Raw genomic sequence first — 15,819 nt, 5'->3', positions numbered from 1 at the left:
CCCTCCCACTCGTCTCCTCCGCGGCTCGTTGAAGTTCTCGCCTCCTTCACTTCAATGAGCGCTATTGTTAAAGGGCTCGTGCGCCTCTGGACGCTGGCGGAGCGGGGTTTTGGAGCAGAACGAGTGCGCCGCGGTGAGACGCAGTTGGGGCTTGAACGGTGCGTGAACTCGATGCGTTACGCGAACCGTTGCGGACTTTTGCATCAGGAGTCGCGACGACAGCGTGAATAAAACCGACCCAGAAACCAGGTCCAGCGCATTCCGACGGATTTTGGATTACTCTGCGAAGGTAAGCGTCACGCAGTGACTCCAGCTGTAACTTCTCCCTCAGCGCACAGTGTAAATTACTGTAGCTCAGAGTAATTTACTTATTTACTTTGGGAAACGCTGAAGCGTTCAGATGCTCCTCTTTGCTTGTGATACGTGATTCCGCCTTCCCGAAGTCGTTAACGAGCCCGGTCCACGCGCGAACGCGTCCCGCGCTGACTGCCGGTGTGGACTCGCATTCCTCTCGCGCACGGATCACTGTCTCGGGTCAGGACCTGCCGGACGCACGCGCGCGCCGCGGGCACGGACGGGTCCGCGTCCCTGCGGCTTGACTGCAGTTTGAGTGAGATGTGTCGGATCAGAGGTTCTCGGCGTTACGGAGCGCGTCTCCCCTCTGGGACGAGCCTCACGCGGTTTGTTCCTTTTAGGGATGTGAAGTTGTGAAGCTTTAGCTGATCTGGGACCAGTGGGGCTCTCGTGCAGGCCGTGATCGTCTCCCGTGTGTTGCCTTCACTGCCCGTGGTCACGAAGTACAAACGAGCCGAGTCAATAACGTGAGCGGGCAGAAAAACAAACGCGACGTGATGCACGAGCGCGTGGGAAAGTCAAAGAGCGGTGCGACTCCAGGACGGAGCCCAGATCTGCACCGAGCGAGCGGGCAAACATTCCTGACGCAGTGTCCTGGCAATTTAATTAAGGTTTTTGTGAGATGCTGCGCGGAGCACCTCGAGGTGAAGGCTTAACCCGCAGCGCCCACTTCTAATCCCAGGGGTCGTCTAATAAGTGTGGGGGTCACGCCACCATGACGACTGAATGGAGGCGCCCACCGAGAGCTCTCCAATCAGGGAGTTAATGACCCCATGAAGGCAGTTCAGAGCTGGAGTGAAGGTGGGATTTGGGTTGTTTTCAGCCGCAGCTTAAGACCCCTCCTCTCCGTGGGCTTTAACCGGCACACACGCCCTTCGGGTCACATTTCGGTCACTGTACCAGCGGCTGCATGGGTTTTATAGGGGAGTAAAAAGTGTAACGGGCTGCTCTGATTTCTGGTTCTTGAGGCTGAACAAGGCTCGTTTCATTGCTCGCAGGGACAAGGTTTTCCTGCCGGCTGTTGTTTCCAGTTGCTTACGTCCCTTCCACACTCTTTCTTCCGCAGTCCTGCAGTTTTTCTGTTTTTTGGGAGGTCTCCTAAATGTGAGGCTGTTTCCTTATTGTCCTTCTTTAATCAACCTCTACTTCAGTTGCAGCTGTGACCAAATACTTCCACTGGTACATCTGTCATTTTGTTGATATTAAAACACTAAATGATGCTGCAGTATTAATACATGTGTTGCTGCTGTAGAAGGAGCCTGTTAAATGTCTGTTATGGCAAATGAAATGCTAACATTAAAGCCAGATCAAGTGCGACAGGAGCAGCGTTCACTGCTGCGCCCTCTACTGGAAGTAATGAGTATGACACCGACAAACGCTTGACCAGAGAGACTTGAAGACGTTCCTTTTCCATCATCCGGGGTGAAATGAGTCTGTGCACAGGCTCCCCTCGCGTCGCCGCGTTTAGTGTCGGCAGAGCGCTCATTTGGGAGCGTTTGAGGAAGCGAGGGCTGCAGATGCAGCGGACGCGGCTGCTAAATCATTTGGCTCAGACGTTTTTGTGCTCAGGGCTGAAGCCCTTGGCTGAACGGGCCGACGACACCTCTGCTTCCTCGTCTGCTCACACATTTGGCAGATGCATTTTTCCCAATTACCCAGAACCTAACACACACACACTTCCTGGTCTAATGACACTTGACATATTTAAATGACGGCAGATTGGCTTTTGCTAAATTTGGTTTCTGTTTCCAGCAATTTAAAAGGGCTCACGTTACGTCTCTTACAAGCTCACTTGACACCAGAGGAATCCTACACTCAAACCTACAACCGACTGACACTTGACGTGCTCAGCGGGGGGGAACTCGAACCCGATCCCCCCCTTTGCTAAGCCACGGAGCGTGTCTCTACGTAGCTCCCCCTCATCCTCTCAGCGGCTGCTTTAAACAGAGGTTCAGCATGTAGGTACAGAGGGTGACACTTATAGACTCCTTGTAACATTCCTCAGCGGCACCAGGAAGTACCAGGAGACGCGTGGTCCGATGAGCCAGTGAGTAGCTGTTCAGAACCTCTGCAGGTCGTGTCTCCCTTCATCGCTTTTAATGTAGTTAAACCTGATAGACAAAGTGTTGATCGAGGCCAGAATCTTAAATACACACGACCAGAACAGTTGAAAGACGTCTAAAGCACATCTGCGTCAAGTTGATGGAGTGGAACCAGGTGTAGGACATGTATTCATGGTTCCCAGAGGTTGGACCCTGACAGTAAGAAAGTTTAAAGCATCACACAAAGCTCACAGAATCGAACGAATTCAACTCATGCATATTTTTGAACTATTTTTATTGTGGAAATAAATTTAGTCATCAAACTTTGATTAGGCACAATAATGAACTCAGAAGCAGCGTCTGGACTTGCACAAGCAGAGCTTTTCTAAACTTGACACCTTCGCTGTCTGAAGCGTTGACATAACGTGTGTGTGTGTGTGTGTGTGTGTGTGTGTGTGTGTGTGTGTGTGTGTGTGTGTGTGTGTGTGTGTGTGTGTGTGTGTGTGTGTGTGTGTGTGTGTGTGTGTGTGTGTGTGTGTGTGTGTGTGTGTGTGTGTGTGTGTGTGTGTGTGTGTGTGTGTGTGTGTGGAACCCTGCCTTCCAGCCCCCTCTTCTGAGCCCCTCTCTCCTCCTGAGGGCACATCATGTGGATGTGCACATGCACAAAGCCTTTCATCCACATTCACCCACTCCTCTGCACACACAGGTTAGAAGTAGACATGGCCTGGGGGGGGGGTGCAGCGCTTGAAAGGACCCGCGATGGTCTGAACAAAGGCCACAACAGGTGAGGAGAGATGCCGTTTCCAGATGGAAGAGGAGCCGCCGCGGCTCGTGCGTTGGGACGTGCGAATGATGGAGCTCAGGTGTGAGTTTGGACCAGTGTGAGTGTCGGCGTGGCGTGTCGTGTCGTGTCATGTTCCCTTTGTTGTACAGTTGACGTTCAGAGCCTGTGTTTCTGGTTTTGTTGAAGACAAATCAATTCTGGCAAACATCAGATTTTTCTGTCAGGAGTCTGTGAAAGCGACGGCGTGCGTGGAGAGACTCAGCCGCTCCAAACGTCCAGAGAAAGAGATTTAAATTGTTTGCTGAGGTACGAGAGGAAATCACATTGTGGGCAGTGATAAATGATGCTGGAGTGAAACGTGAAAACAAACTGGGTTCAACTATGGAAGGAATGGGGAGCAGACGCGAGGGGAAGCGCGTCGGAGGCTGATGTTTACAGTGCGTTAGCGCAGAACGCGACGCGCGGCAGAAGCTACCGTTTACTTTGAATCCCTGTTTTTTGCAGCTACCGTCAAACCACCAAAACAAAACAAAGGTGAACTGCTGCTCACACGCCGTCGGTTCAGAGCCTCGTTCCTCAACAAAACTCACCGGGAGCGTTGAAACCCACTTCATTTGTACTTTAGCCTCGAGCCAAAAAGCCAAACTCAGTGTTTGTGCAGGAGTTATTGCTCCTCTGCTGCTACAGAACAGTCTCAGCTGGAGGAGCAGCAGGTGGAGGTGTGCACTCGAACTCACCACCTCAAATACTGAGGTTATTGAGTTACACACCCACACAAACAGTCAGTCATTTACAGATAACTGAACTTAGATCTGTCTTTTATCTCAAACATTTTTATCACAAACCGCTCTCCTTGTTAAGACAACACTCCCCCAGAGCCCCCGCTGCACCTGGCATGAGATTAGGGGGTCAAGAGGTCACAGAGGAGACCAGTCGGGCCACACACCACATACAGAAACTGACAAAGCAGAAGAAACGCAGGCCACAGAGATACGGCCTGAATCAGGACGTTCTGACCCGAATCGGACGTGGGTCCAGGCTGAGCTCTGCTTCACCGCTGGGCTCAGCTGAGCGCGAGGACGCCTGGAACTGATCCAGCCGGCGAGTTGGGGCTTGTGACATATCCTCAGCTGTGGCTTCTTACGAGAGCAGGTTGAGGTCCCGGTTCAAGCAGGTGTTTTTTTAATGTCACAGACGTCAGACTTCTCCAACGCTGAGTTGCATTATACTAAGTAGAAAGCTTCATACAGGGCCTGAATCATACAGTAGTACTGTATGTAAGTATCCAAGTAACGGAGATGCTGATGATGGAATATCTGCTTCTTCACTTCTCTCACATCTCTGTAAAACAGGACAAATATTAAAAGTGTTGAAAACTGAGAACAATTACACTGAACAAGCAGCGGTCACAAAAACAACAACAACTGCCTTCAGCTGATGATGAGTCTGAACACTTTGAAGTCGTTGCACAGATTATTGTCATTCATTCCACATGGTTGCTATTGAACAAAATGTGAGCTTTTCAGGAACGAGACCAACAGCTTTGTGACCCGTTCGCTGCAGAGCGTTTAAACAGGGGTGTCAAACGTTTTCCAGCTCTTACTGATGACCTCAGGTGTGTTCAGCGCTTTAATCTGAACTGGTTTGCACTTGACTCGGAACCTGACGCGTCCTGTGCCCAGTAAATCCAACTTGGCAACTTGCGGCTGTGGGCGAGTCTGCGGCGTCGTTAATGTGGACATGTTGCTCACAGATGAGAGTCAAAAGCCACTTTTAAGGCTCTGCAGTGGAGAGTGGAGGGAGGAGCGGGAGCCGGTGAACATTACATGCAACGCACTGATCAGCGTCTGGTAGATCACGCTGTACGCGCTGCAAGCAGCTGCTACATTTGGTTTGGGGACGTGCAGATCACAGGCCCATCCTTCATATCCACCGATGAATGCCTAAAAACCCAAAAAGAACAAAGGGAAGGCTGAGGTTCTGCACCGTAACATGTCATAGTTGTACTGATGCACTAAATGGCTTCATGTTTAAACCGGAGGCTGCTGCTAAAACTGAACCGACATTGTTATCGAGGCAGAAACACGTTCACTAAACCGCCTGTGTGGATTTTGGGCTGTGCATGAAAATGCTTCACATTTCACAGAAGTTGTGCATGTTTCGTTCATGCTGTTGCTTCAGCGGTAAAATCAGGCAGAACGTCTGAGAACGCAATCAACCTCACGTGTGACTGGAACCTGACTCTTCAAGAAATCTCTTCCCGGTCATGAAGCTGTTGATGGTTGTGATGCCAGGTCTAATGGAAGTGTGTGCGCGCGTGCGTGTGCATGAACGCTCCATAAAACCACAAACACAACGCCGTGTGTCTCCTCCGTCCTCGTCCACCGCGGGGCTTTTGTCGCGTGTCAGCGGCCGGTCGGCAGCGACGCAGCGCGGAGTTGAAGTAAAGCACGGAGAACACTGAGGCTGAAGTCTGCACAGAAATGACACAACGTTGACGAGAGGTGAAGCACCTGAAATGGCAGCTGAGAAACCTCTGCACCCAAACCAAAACAAACACCAGGAGCAAGACACCGATCTAAACACGACCTTTGACCCTTTCAACTAAATCACCTGAAGGCAAACTTCTGCCCAGCAGAACTCAGGGAATGTGACGGCTTTAAATAAGTTGTCTCCTGTTTGAGGTGAACGTTCAGAACCTCTGAAAGGAGCTTGTGGATTCCTCTGTGTGTGTGTGTCATCAGGTCCAAACCCAACAACATCAGCATTTCCACTGTTCATTAAACACGACTCATTGTGGAGGCACAGATGAAACTGGCTGCTTTTTACACGACGGTCTTCAGACCAGGATGGGTCTGAACAGCACCACAGAATCAAACTTGGAGGTTTGTGATCCCATTATGAAACGCAGCCTTTGTTCCTGGGTCATGAACCAGCCGAGGTCACTGGCTTCAACAGAACCAAACACGCAGCTCAGTTTGCACTAATTGATTCCTCTTTCAATGGAAACCAGTGTGTGTGCCTGCGTGTGTGTGTGTTTGTTTTAAAGGACCTGTCAGCTGTTTAAGCAAATAGATAAGTGACAAAGTAAACATCCATCACACACACACACACACACACACACACACACACACACACACACACACACACACACACACAGAGTAGAATAACATCTTACTTCATAGACGTGGTCACAAAACGCTGTTTGTACTACATTACTTCTTCTACTTCTTGAAGTTAATTTTGTAGATATATTTGTTGATTATAATTCAAATGTGCGCGTGTGTGCGTGCGTGCTCACGCTGCCAGGTCCCACACAAGCCTCAGCAGTAAATCTGCCCACGCTCTGACATAACGCTGGTTAATGAGGTGATGCAGCAGCAGGAGATGGTTTGAACGTGGACGTGTCGGGTCACACACGGACTGAGGTTCATGTAAAGCCATAATTACACAAATATGATGTGCACACGCGTGATTGTTGATAACAGAGCGTATTGTCACTGATTTTCCGGGCCTCTTTGCTGTGACTTTAAATATCCATTACAAATTGAATGAAGTCTCATGATTAAACAAAGCCGCGCCAACACTGCAGCGCGTGTGCAGCTCGACGGCAGCGAGGAGTCACAGCTCATTCCTTCAATGCAAAATGAACTGTTGTGTAACTTATGTCCACAACCGCACACGACGCACATTTGTCTCGTCGGGTTTGGATTGGAAACATTTCATGGTTATGATTATGATTAAGCCACTTCTTTGAGGATGGAGAATAAGTTTGTTACCTATGTAACAACGGGCTTAATATTTTACGTGCCAGTAAAAAGGAGCAGCTTTCTCATTTACTCACTGACGTGTCTGTTGAGACAATTCTGGGCCAGAACTAGGCCCACTGCTTGTTAAGGCGCTGATAAGTGGTTCAGTATCTGTCTGGACCTGTTGGGACCGGAGGGGAAGCGTGTGCTGCCCTGCAGTCAGGCCCGACCCGCATCCTGCCGCCCTCGGTGACTGACGGCGGGCCAAAGCGCTGCCGGTGCTCATCAGTCAGCATCAGGTGTGAGCTGCTGACAGGGACGGGCAGGTGGAGCATGTGAGCGCCTACAGACTGTTACAACGCGTGCTGCGCTGGGGGGTCATTGCGTAATAAAGCCGTGGAACCGCTCTCATACCTCGGCTTCGGGCGAGATGCAGCTTCCAGATGTAAACAGCTCATAAAGGCAGCGACAAGTGACGGCAGGAACCGACGGGTCTCAGAGGGAAAGGAGGGACTAATAACACTCCACTAATAACACTCCACTTCACTGTGTCAGGCTCAACGCTTTGCTATTGTTGCTTCTGGAATTTCATTCATATGGGGAAAAAAGTTGTTATGCAACACTAATTTAAAGAAGGCACCGAGTCCTGTGCGCTGGCACTGACTCACTCAAGACAAAAGGCGCTAACAGCAAAGTTGTGTTTCTGTTGCAGCCGTGCGCTGACACACCTGTGAGGAGCTCAGCACAGGTGACATTCTTCACTTCCAACTGCTGACATGCAACTGGCTCCGAGCCAGCGAGAGGTGGAGGAGCACGGGCTTTTCACATTCATGGCCTCTTTCTCACCTTTTTCAGTGGCAGATCCAGAACCAGTCAAAAAATACTGAAGTTCAGTTTTTCATAACTAAAGTGAATAACACCAAAAGGTTCAGGAGTGCGGATGTTCACGCACAAACACCCACAGCTAATACCACACACAGCTGTAAACAGGTCCCAGCGTTGTTCTGGGAACTGGATCCTGCACAGACGTTCCTTAAACCCACAGAAGCTCTGGCAAGTTGCAGCACTGCACCTAAATGTCCTTTAGCATTGTTAGCATAGCAGCAGCAGCACACCTGAGTCCCAACGAACAGCGTTTAGTGGCTGTTGGTCACTTCTCTGTAGACACTGATCCAGTGCTGGATGCTTTCATTATAACATGAACGTCTTCCGTCCAGATGTTCGCTTAGTGGGAGGAACCAGGTTTAGGAAGGTTAAACTGGTGTTTGATGGGATGAAAGTGAGTGAGGGAGTTTTTTCCTTCAGACTGTGGCATTTCTCTACTGCATGTTATTGTGAGGTATCCAGTATGAACGCCTCTTTCAACCTTTTATGAAGGAAACATAACCCCCTGTTGAGTGTCCTCCTACTGTAGATCACCTGACAGCTGTTACGTTGACCCGACGCCTCGGTCACAGCTTTTTATTCAGCTCAGGCAGTGACTGGTTGGACACCGGGCGTGAGGCAACAGGATGCTCCACTGTGTGGGAGTGGAGGTACGAGCTCTCACCCCCTTCTGCTGAAATGAAGTCATCTCCCTGCAGACCGAGCTTCTATGACACCCCCCCACTCTCCAACCATGCATCCAAATCCCCTTTCACCCCATTTCCTTCAAGTGGACTTCCTGGAAACCTTTATTAGTTGATTTTGGCCTCATCTGTGTTCATTAAACTCCTTGATGGTTTCACCTCCTGGTGTCGGTGTCTGCTTTGTTTTCTATTCTGAGCAGCAGAGAGTAAAACCTCAGTTTTAGTGGAGTCAGTCCTTGTTTACAGCAGATGTGTGGTGAGTGAAAGCAGTTGTCGGCTACTAACAAACTGTTTCTGCCACATCGTGTGTTTCCTGCTCACACTTGTTCCCTCTCTCTCTACCCTTTCACATCCCAGGACAAAGGTTTATGTGGGCTCATCATTCCGTCTCACGGTGAGAGGTGGTTGCAGAGGATTGTGGGTAACAGGATCCAGCTGTGTTCCAGGCTCTGTTTGTGTGTCTGTCGGTGTGAAGGCTGTGTGTGTGCTGCTCTGCCTGTTGACCTGCTCCGTGTCTGTTTGACGGCAGTGTTTTGCTTTCATCAGGCAGACTTATCTCCACTCAGACAAATAGCCGGGCATTCACCGCGTCCCAACCGCAGAATGCTCACTGTCACGTTTAATTAGCAGCATTAGGAGAACAACACGGGCTTTGTGATTGTAATGAAGGCAGAACTGGTCCAACTGTTCTGCAGCCCTTGTGCTTGGCTTCCTGCTCATCATCTGTCTGCATGTAGTGCTTGACTCTGGCCAGACCTTCAGGAATAGGTTTCAAAATAAGAGCTGGAGCTGCTTTACTCAAACAGAAGTCACGCTAAAAACCTGTCTGTGAGTCAACAACCTCTCCGCACGCTTTACGATGCGTCTCAGCCGGAGGCTTTGACCTGCAGAGCATGTTCTAACACAGGTTTGGAGTCGCAAAGCCATGAGTTGTGGTCGTTGGGTGAATTAAATGACGGGGTTTAGCTTGTTAACAGCAAGCTATATTCTTCTGCCGCATTTCTCAACTCCATTCATCGTATTCCATCCATTCCTCTGCGTTGGCAGCAGGTATGACAGGCAGCTCCTCCTGTCCTCTACACACTGGACTCACACAACAGCATGCGCCCTAATGCACGATGTGAAGCAGGAACGTGCTCCAAACAAAGGCAGCCGTATTCTTGTCATAGCAGCAGAACTGAGTCATCAGTCGGGCTGCAGGTTTACAGTCGAGGTGCTGGTTACAGCGGTGATCATTCATTCTTTAGTTCATCTGACTTGTTTGCACCTGTACAGATTTTCACCCTTTGTCCCAAACTGAGACATTCTACCAACAAGACATTAGGTGGAAACAAGTTATATTTGATAATTGGTTCAGAAATCCAAAGAGTGTGTAATCATCTGACATCATTAGGTGGTTTACAACAAGTCGGGGCAGATCCAGGGAGACGTCGGAACAAGCTGCTCGGAGCCTCACGCTTTATGTCGAGGTGCCGTTTCTTTATTAGCGCGGTTTGTTGAGGTCGCCTTCTATAAACGCCAGCGGGGAACGCTAACGCTAACGAGTTCTGACCTCGCTCACCGCACACCAACACTTTTGCCATTTATGAGTCAGTGAGTGGTGTGAACTGAAAACAAAGAGCACTTCCCATTCACAGTTTTAACGTCAGGTCACAGTGGCTCCTCCTGTTTATGCTCTAACCATCACTTCCAGCTAAGGTGGAATGTCTGCCTTGATTGTTGACTTTATTGGCCAGCCTTTAGTGAAACACCACCATAATTTGGTACCTAAACCTGGTCATTGGCTCCATTTCACCTTCGTACAGCTGCCTTTGGACGCGCACACGAGCCCGTTCTGATTGTGTGTTGATGGACGGCTTGTCGCCCATTTCCATCATCCCACTTAAACACACACATTCAAAAGCTGCCCGGGTTTTTGGTAACATGATTCCACTAATGATGTGAGGAGACGTTGTGCCTTCAGACTCACTGCGTATTTTGCTTACATGTGTTTGTGTGTAGCCGTGCGGCTCTGGGGGTCCAGCTGCATTAGCTGCAGACCGGCTTTCACGGGCTGAAGACCATGTCATAAACACGGGCAAGAGACCGAATAGGTTTCTCACTTATGCCAGGAAGGGTCATAGTGGGTGGGCCTGCCCATTAAGGATGGAAAACAGGAAATGCTCACTTTTACTCTGTTGTGTGCTTGAAAGCAGAGTTTGCTTTGAACAAAACAAGCATTTATCAAACAAAAGGAGCTTCATCTCGTGGACGGAGAAAAGTTTTGTATTTCTATATCTCAGTTACTTTTTATATAAAACTGTCATATATATTTTCAGCTCACATTAGGATGAGTGGTAACTAACCCATTTTCCCTCTCTCTTTTTTCCATCCAGGGATCCAGGCCTGACATCAGCATGTTAGCTCATGTCCTGCTTCTGTTGCTCTCGTCTGGTCTGGTGTCGGCTTCAGGCTGTCCGGTGGACTGTACCTGCCAGCTCAAGGACTCCATATTTTGCAGTAATCGACAGTCCAGCACTGTGCCCCGTGTCCCCACCACCACCCAACACCTCTACATCTTCAAAAACGGCATACACACTTTGTCCCAAGATGACTTCAAAGACCTGGGGGAGTTGGAGATGCTAGATCTGAGCCAAAATGAGCTGGCAGAGATTCCAGATGGTGTGTTTGAGATGCTTTCAAAGCTCAAGAACTTGGACCTCTCCTCTAACCACATCACTCACATTTCAAAAGATAGTTTTTCGGGGCTGGTCCAGTTGGAGAGGCTCTATCTTCATGCAAATCGCATACAGATCATCCATGTGGGAGCTTTTGATGGTTTAGAGATGCTGCTAGAACTCAAGCTCCAAGGTAATCAACTCTCCTCCTTGCCCTCCCTTCAGTTTCCTAGACTTCTGCTTCTAGACCTCAGCTACAACACCCTCCCATCTCTAGGACCCTCAGATCTCAATACTCCACACCTGGAGGCCCTCAAACTGACCTCCTTGGGGCTTACCTCTCTGGATGATGCTCTCATTGCCTCTCTAAGAAATCTCCATGACCTTGACATCTCTATGAATCAGCTGTCTGAGGTGCCGCTGGCCCTAATGCAGAACTCTCTTAAGGGGCTAACCAAGCTTAGCCTGGCAGGCAATCCACTGGGGGAGCTCAAGGTGGAAGACTTCCATAAACTGACTGGACTTCAAGAGCTGGATCTCAGTTCACTTAATCTCCAGGGATTCTCTCAGAATTTTTTCCAGGCCTTCCCTAGGTTGATGCACTTGACAGCAGCTGAGAACCCATTCAACTGTTTGTGTCCATTAGCCTGGTTCCCTGTGTGGATAAGAGAGCGGGGCATCACTGTTGGAAGAACTGAGGAGACGAGATGCCATTTCCCTCTAGTTAATGCTGGAAAGATGCTTTCAGGGCTCGATCATAAAGATTTTGGATGCCCACCTACCACAACGACAGAGATGATTGGCTTTCCCTTTGGCAGCACTCCTGCTCCTGAGATGCCCACTACATCTCCTGAAACCACCCACACTAATGCGATTCCTCCTCCTCGATCCCCCAGCGAGGAAACGGTCTCCTTAAGAACAGAAATCTTCCCCCTTCTATCAGAGCCTCCAGTCTCACCTAGCTCCACCAGTGAGCAATACGACCAACACATTTGCCCATCAAACATCTGTCTCAATGGAGGCACCTGTAATTTTGACCCACTGGGTCAACTCAGCTGTCTTTGTGCCTCAGGAACTTCTGGCCTTTACTGTGAAAATGTGGATGAAGTTCCTGAGCTGCCAAAACCTTCAGTGACAGAAGGTGTGTCCCCTGTAGTGCCAGTCAAACTTGACGCCATTAGCTCACGGCAGGTGACCTCAACGTCTATCCTTCTCGACTTGCACAGATTCATTGAAACACGACCACATATTCGTGGCATCAGGTTAACCTATCGTAACCTGTCAGGGCCTGACCAGCGCCCCATTATTCTGAGTCTTCCCGCATCCTACCCTGAGTACACGTTACGTGGGTTAAGACCCAACTGCACCTATTCAGTTTGTGCCAGCCCCCTGGGAGAAAAAATCAGCTCTAGGTCCAACAGCACCGTAGAAACATTGTCGTGTACAGAGGCTCGTACCGAAGGGGTTCTGGTGACAACCTCTGGGCCCCAGATAAAGCCACAGAGTCGACTAACAGACACCATCATTCCTGCACTGGCTGCACTGGCTTTGGTGCTGGGGTTGGCAGTGGTGGCTGGAATGATAATCTGTCTGCGGAAGAGAAGGCAGGCCATGGCAGGACTGGAGCTTGAGCTCGGCCCGAGTGAGTCAGACCCCATGGAGCTGGAGGGGATTAAAGCTTGCCTGGAGAATGGGGGAACATGTTCACTTCCCAGCAAACAGCCAGAGATTGACCGCTGTCACAGCAATCCTCAGCTGCCTCCATCTATGCAACAAAATGGGGGTTTGGACTATGAGGTACCCTTGATGCAAGGTCACTGCCAGTCAAATAACAACGTAGCTTTTATAAAACCATCTTACTTCTAAGATGCCACATGATAGACTCTTGGAAAAGACTGTGTACACTAAGCTTGGCCATCAGAACCTCTGAGATCCTTCTACGTCTCATTAACATTCACATTTTGTGGTTGCACTTACACATTTGGGATTGAACCTAGGATTAGAGCATATTGAAAATGTGCTAAATCGCTGTGGAATAATAAGCAGAGTGTGGTTGCAAGGTATCAAGCTGGAGATGATGTCGAGCAAGTTCGATGGTGGTTAAACCTCACCGAGAGGTTAAACTGAGTGCAATAGATTACAAGGTCTTACAAGCAGCAGAAATGGATGTGACTGTAACGGACTGCTTATTTTCCAATGTTCTTTTGTTAAACAAGTATATGAATGAGCTGTAATCCTATTGCTGGATTTGGGATGTGCCGTAGCATCGGCTACAGAAGTAGGTGACAGAGGAGCAGATGTGAGTGGTACAGAGTGGTGCAGACTTGGCTTGGCTGGAGGTCCGCATGGTACAAATGAGGATTTGACCGCGTCCAGCTGCTCTTTGGAGGTTGTACAAAAAATGCACTGAACTTCATTTTTTTGTTTTCCACGTCCCAGTCCCAGACCGCTCATCCAACTTTCTGAAGTCCATGTTTTATCTTGACACGATTTAATCATTTTTTTCACATGGACCATTCGAAACATCAGTGTCATGAGATCTACAATGTTTCCCTTCGCTTGTGTTTGTATCACGTCTTTTGTTGTTGATGTCTAGTCAGTATTTCTTTTTAAGTTTCCCTATTGTTTAAAATAGCTCAAGTCATGGAACTGACAATTTGTTTGTATTTTTAGTGTTATGCAGCTAAAACTGCCCTGATTTTCTTGCATTAAGTTCAGAAATTAATATTTGCACAAGTTTTAAATGTGCATCCATAAAATGTTCTGTCATCGCTGCGTTATATACAGGAAGATTTTCCAACAATATAGAGAATGTGAATGTAACCGTGGAGTGTCAAACACAATATTGGCCCTGCCAGACCTCTGCCAGCGCTCCTTAAAGACGCTGTGGAGACAAGCCTCAGACTATTTGACCGCCAAAGCAACCGACGCCATTCAAAGCCAACTCCCATAAAGCAGAACACGTGTGGTGAGTTCAAAGTGACTCCAGGCAGAATTGTGTGTCTCCTCTCAGTGTTGCTGACCATATTGTTTCCAAGGTAAGGTCTAGACAGTGTTTCCTTAGCTTCACTCTGTCGCTGGTTCTGTCTTAACTTCGTGCATCCAGCATGTTTTTAGTCAACAGCTTTTATTGACTTGTGTGTTTGAAGACTGTGATAAGTTCAGGTTAAATTCGCCTACTTGTATTCTTCTGTCCATGTTGGGGCTAAGAATATTAACAACCTTTAATGTTACTTTGTGTTTTTGAATACTTTTCTACTTAAGAAAAACCTCAATAATCTTAAAATACAAATGATTTTAGGTTTACAAAGACATGCCTTAGCAACGCTGTTGCAGAGCCTTACTGGTGTCTTGAAGTCTCGTATTACCTGGTGCATATGTTTAGAACAAAAGGGCTTTTACAGTACGTTGTCTCACAAGATTCTACTGAGATATTACATTACAAACACAAAAAGACATGAAGTGGAATGTAATGATTTCAGCCAGGTTTATAACCAATGCCTTCCTTTGTTGTAGTGTGTGTGTGTGTGTGTGTGTGTGTGTGTGTGTGTGTGTGTGTGTGTGTGTGTGTGTGTGTGTGTGTGTGTCTTTCCCCACACTACGTACATTCTCAGATTAATATTTGAGCCCACTTTCCTCTCTCCAGAACTGTCCAAAATCCACCTACCATCCTTTGGCTTGATCACTTTCTTCGCTGTCTAACTTCCAGTATAAACACAGACACAGATGCTCTAATATCTGCTTTCGCCCAATATATCAACTGGAACTCTGTTGCTCTGGACAGTGAGAGGAGCAGGAAATGTTTGAAATAGTTTCAATGTGCTTGTTACAATACCTTCCCTGTTTATTTAGGGAACGTTGTATCTTTTTCTTAATGTTCTGCGTTTGTTACATTTTCGTGTACGTGTTTTTCAGAAAAGCATTGCTGAAGAAAAGAGCAGTATTAAAACGTATGAGAATATGACAGTGGTTTGTGTTGAGTCACATTTATTTGTTGATTTTACAATTTTGCAAAATGGAATGTGGTGCTGAAAATACAGAAAGCATGGGATGCAAATGCACTGAGCACACTGTCATTTTATAGAAGTGATTGGCTGTGATTGCATTTTTATTTAGTTATAGTAATGAAAGTAGTTTAATGCTGTGAGGTCCACTACAATCTTTTGTGGAGCCAGTCAGAGGTACAGTACAACATATCAGGGGATGCAAGCAAGCGATCATTTCCACATACAGTATTGTAGCTGTTGCTGTCTCCCAAAGTACATGCAAATCCTGAAACCCTGGTCATGAGGCCAACAGCTTTCAAACACATTCCGCTTGGTTCCCCAAGAATTATAGAAGCAATAAACCGTGCACCTCCCCATTTATTGTTGTGTCAGTGATTAGCGTGCACAAGCGATCCAACTAGAGGAAATAGATTGTGGCCTCACTGTTCACATGTGTCTGGCCTAATAATAAAAACTCTAGAGTAAGTCTGGTGATCCTTGGCTGTAGAGAGAGGGGCATTGGAAGATTAAATTCGTTATCGGGCTCCGCTAGCAGCAGACGAGTAGCGGGATGCGTTAGCATTGACAGTGTAGACATGAGCTAGTTCTTGATTAGCCAAAGAAACGTGCTTAAAGCCCAGACAAACTAAACGGCCCAAAAACAAACACGCATGTCTAA

General features: G+C 48.0%; 1 protein-coding gene across 1 annotated transcript; it reads left to right on the top strand.

Annotated features, from left to right (window-relative positions):
• On the top strand, positions 1 to 15,120 carry LOC114859120 (vasorin-like). Its single transcript, XM_029157036.3, has 2 exons — positions 1 to 289; positions 10,873 to 15,120. The coding sequence occupies exon 2, from the start codon at positions 10,894 to 10,896 to the stop codon at positions 13,018 to 13,020; it is 2,127 nt and encodes a 708-aa protein (XP_029012869.1). The 5' UTR covers positions 1 to 289; positions 10,873 to 10,893; the 3' UTR covers positions 13,021 to 15,120.
• The last annotated feature ends 699 nt before the right edge of the window (positions 15,121 to 15,819 follow it).

This window comes from Betta splendens, chromosome 1, assembly GCF_900634795.4.
Source record: "Betta splendens chromosome 1, fBetSpl5.4, whole genome shotgun sequence".
Classification (NCBI taxonomy): domain Eukaryota; kingdom Metazoa; phylum Chordata; class Actinopteri; order Anabantiformes; family Osphronemidae; genus Betta; species Betta splendens.
The sequence above is the reverse complement of the archived record's forward strand: the minus strand, read 5'-3'. Positions and strand labels throughout refer to the sequence as shown.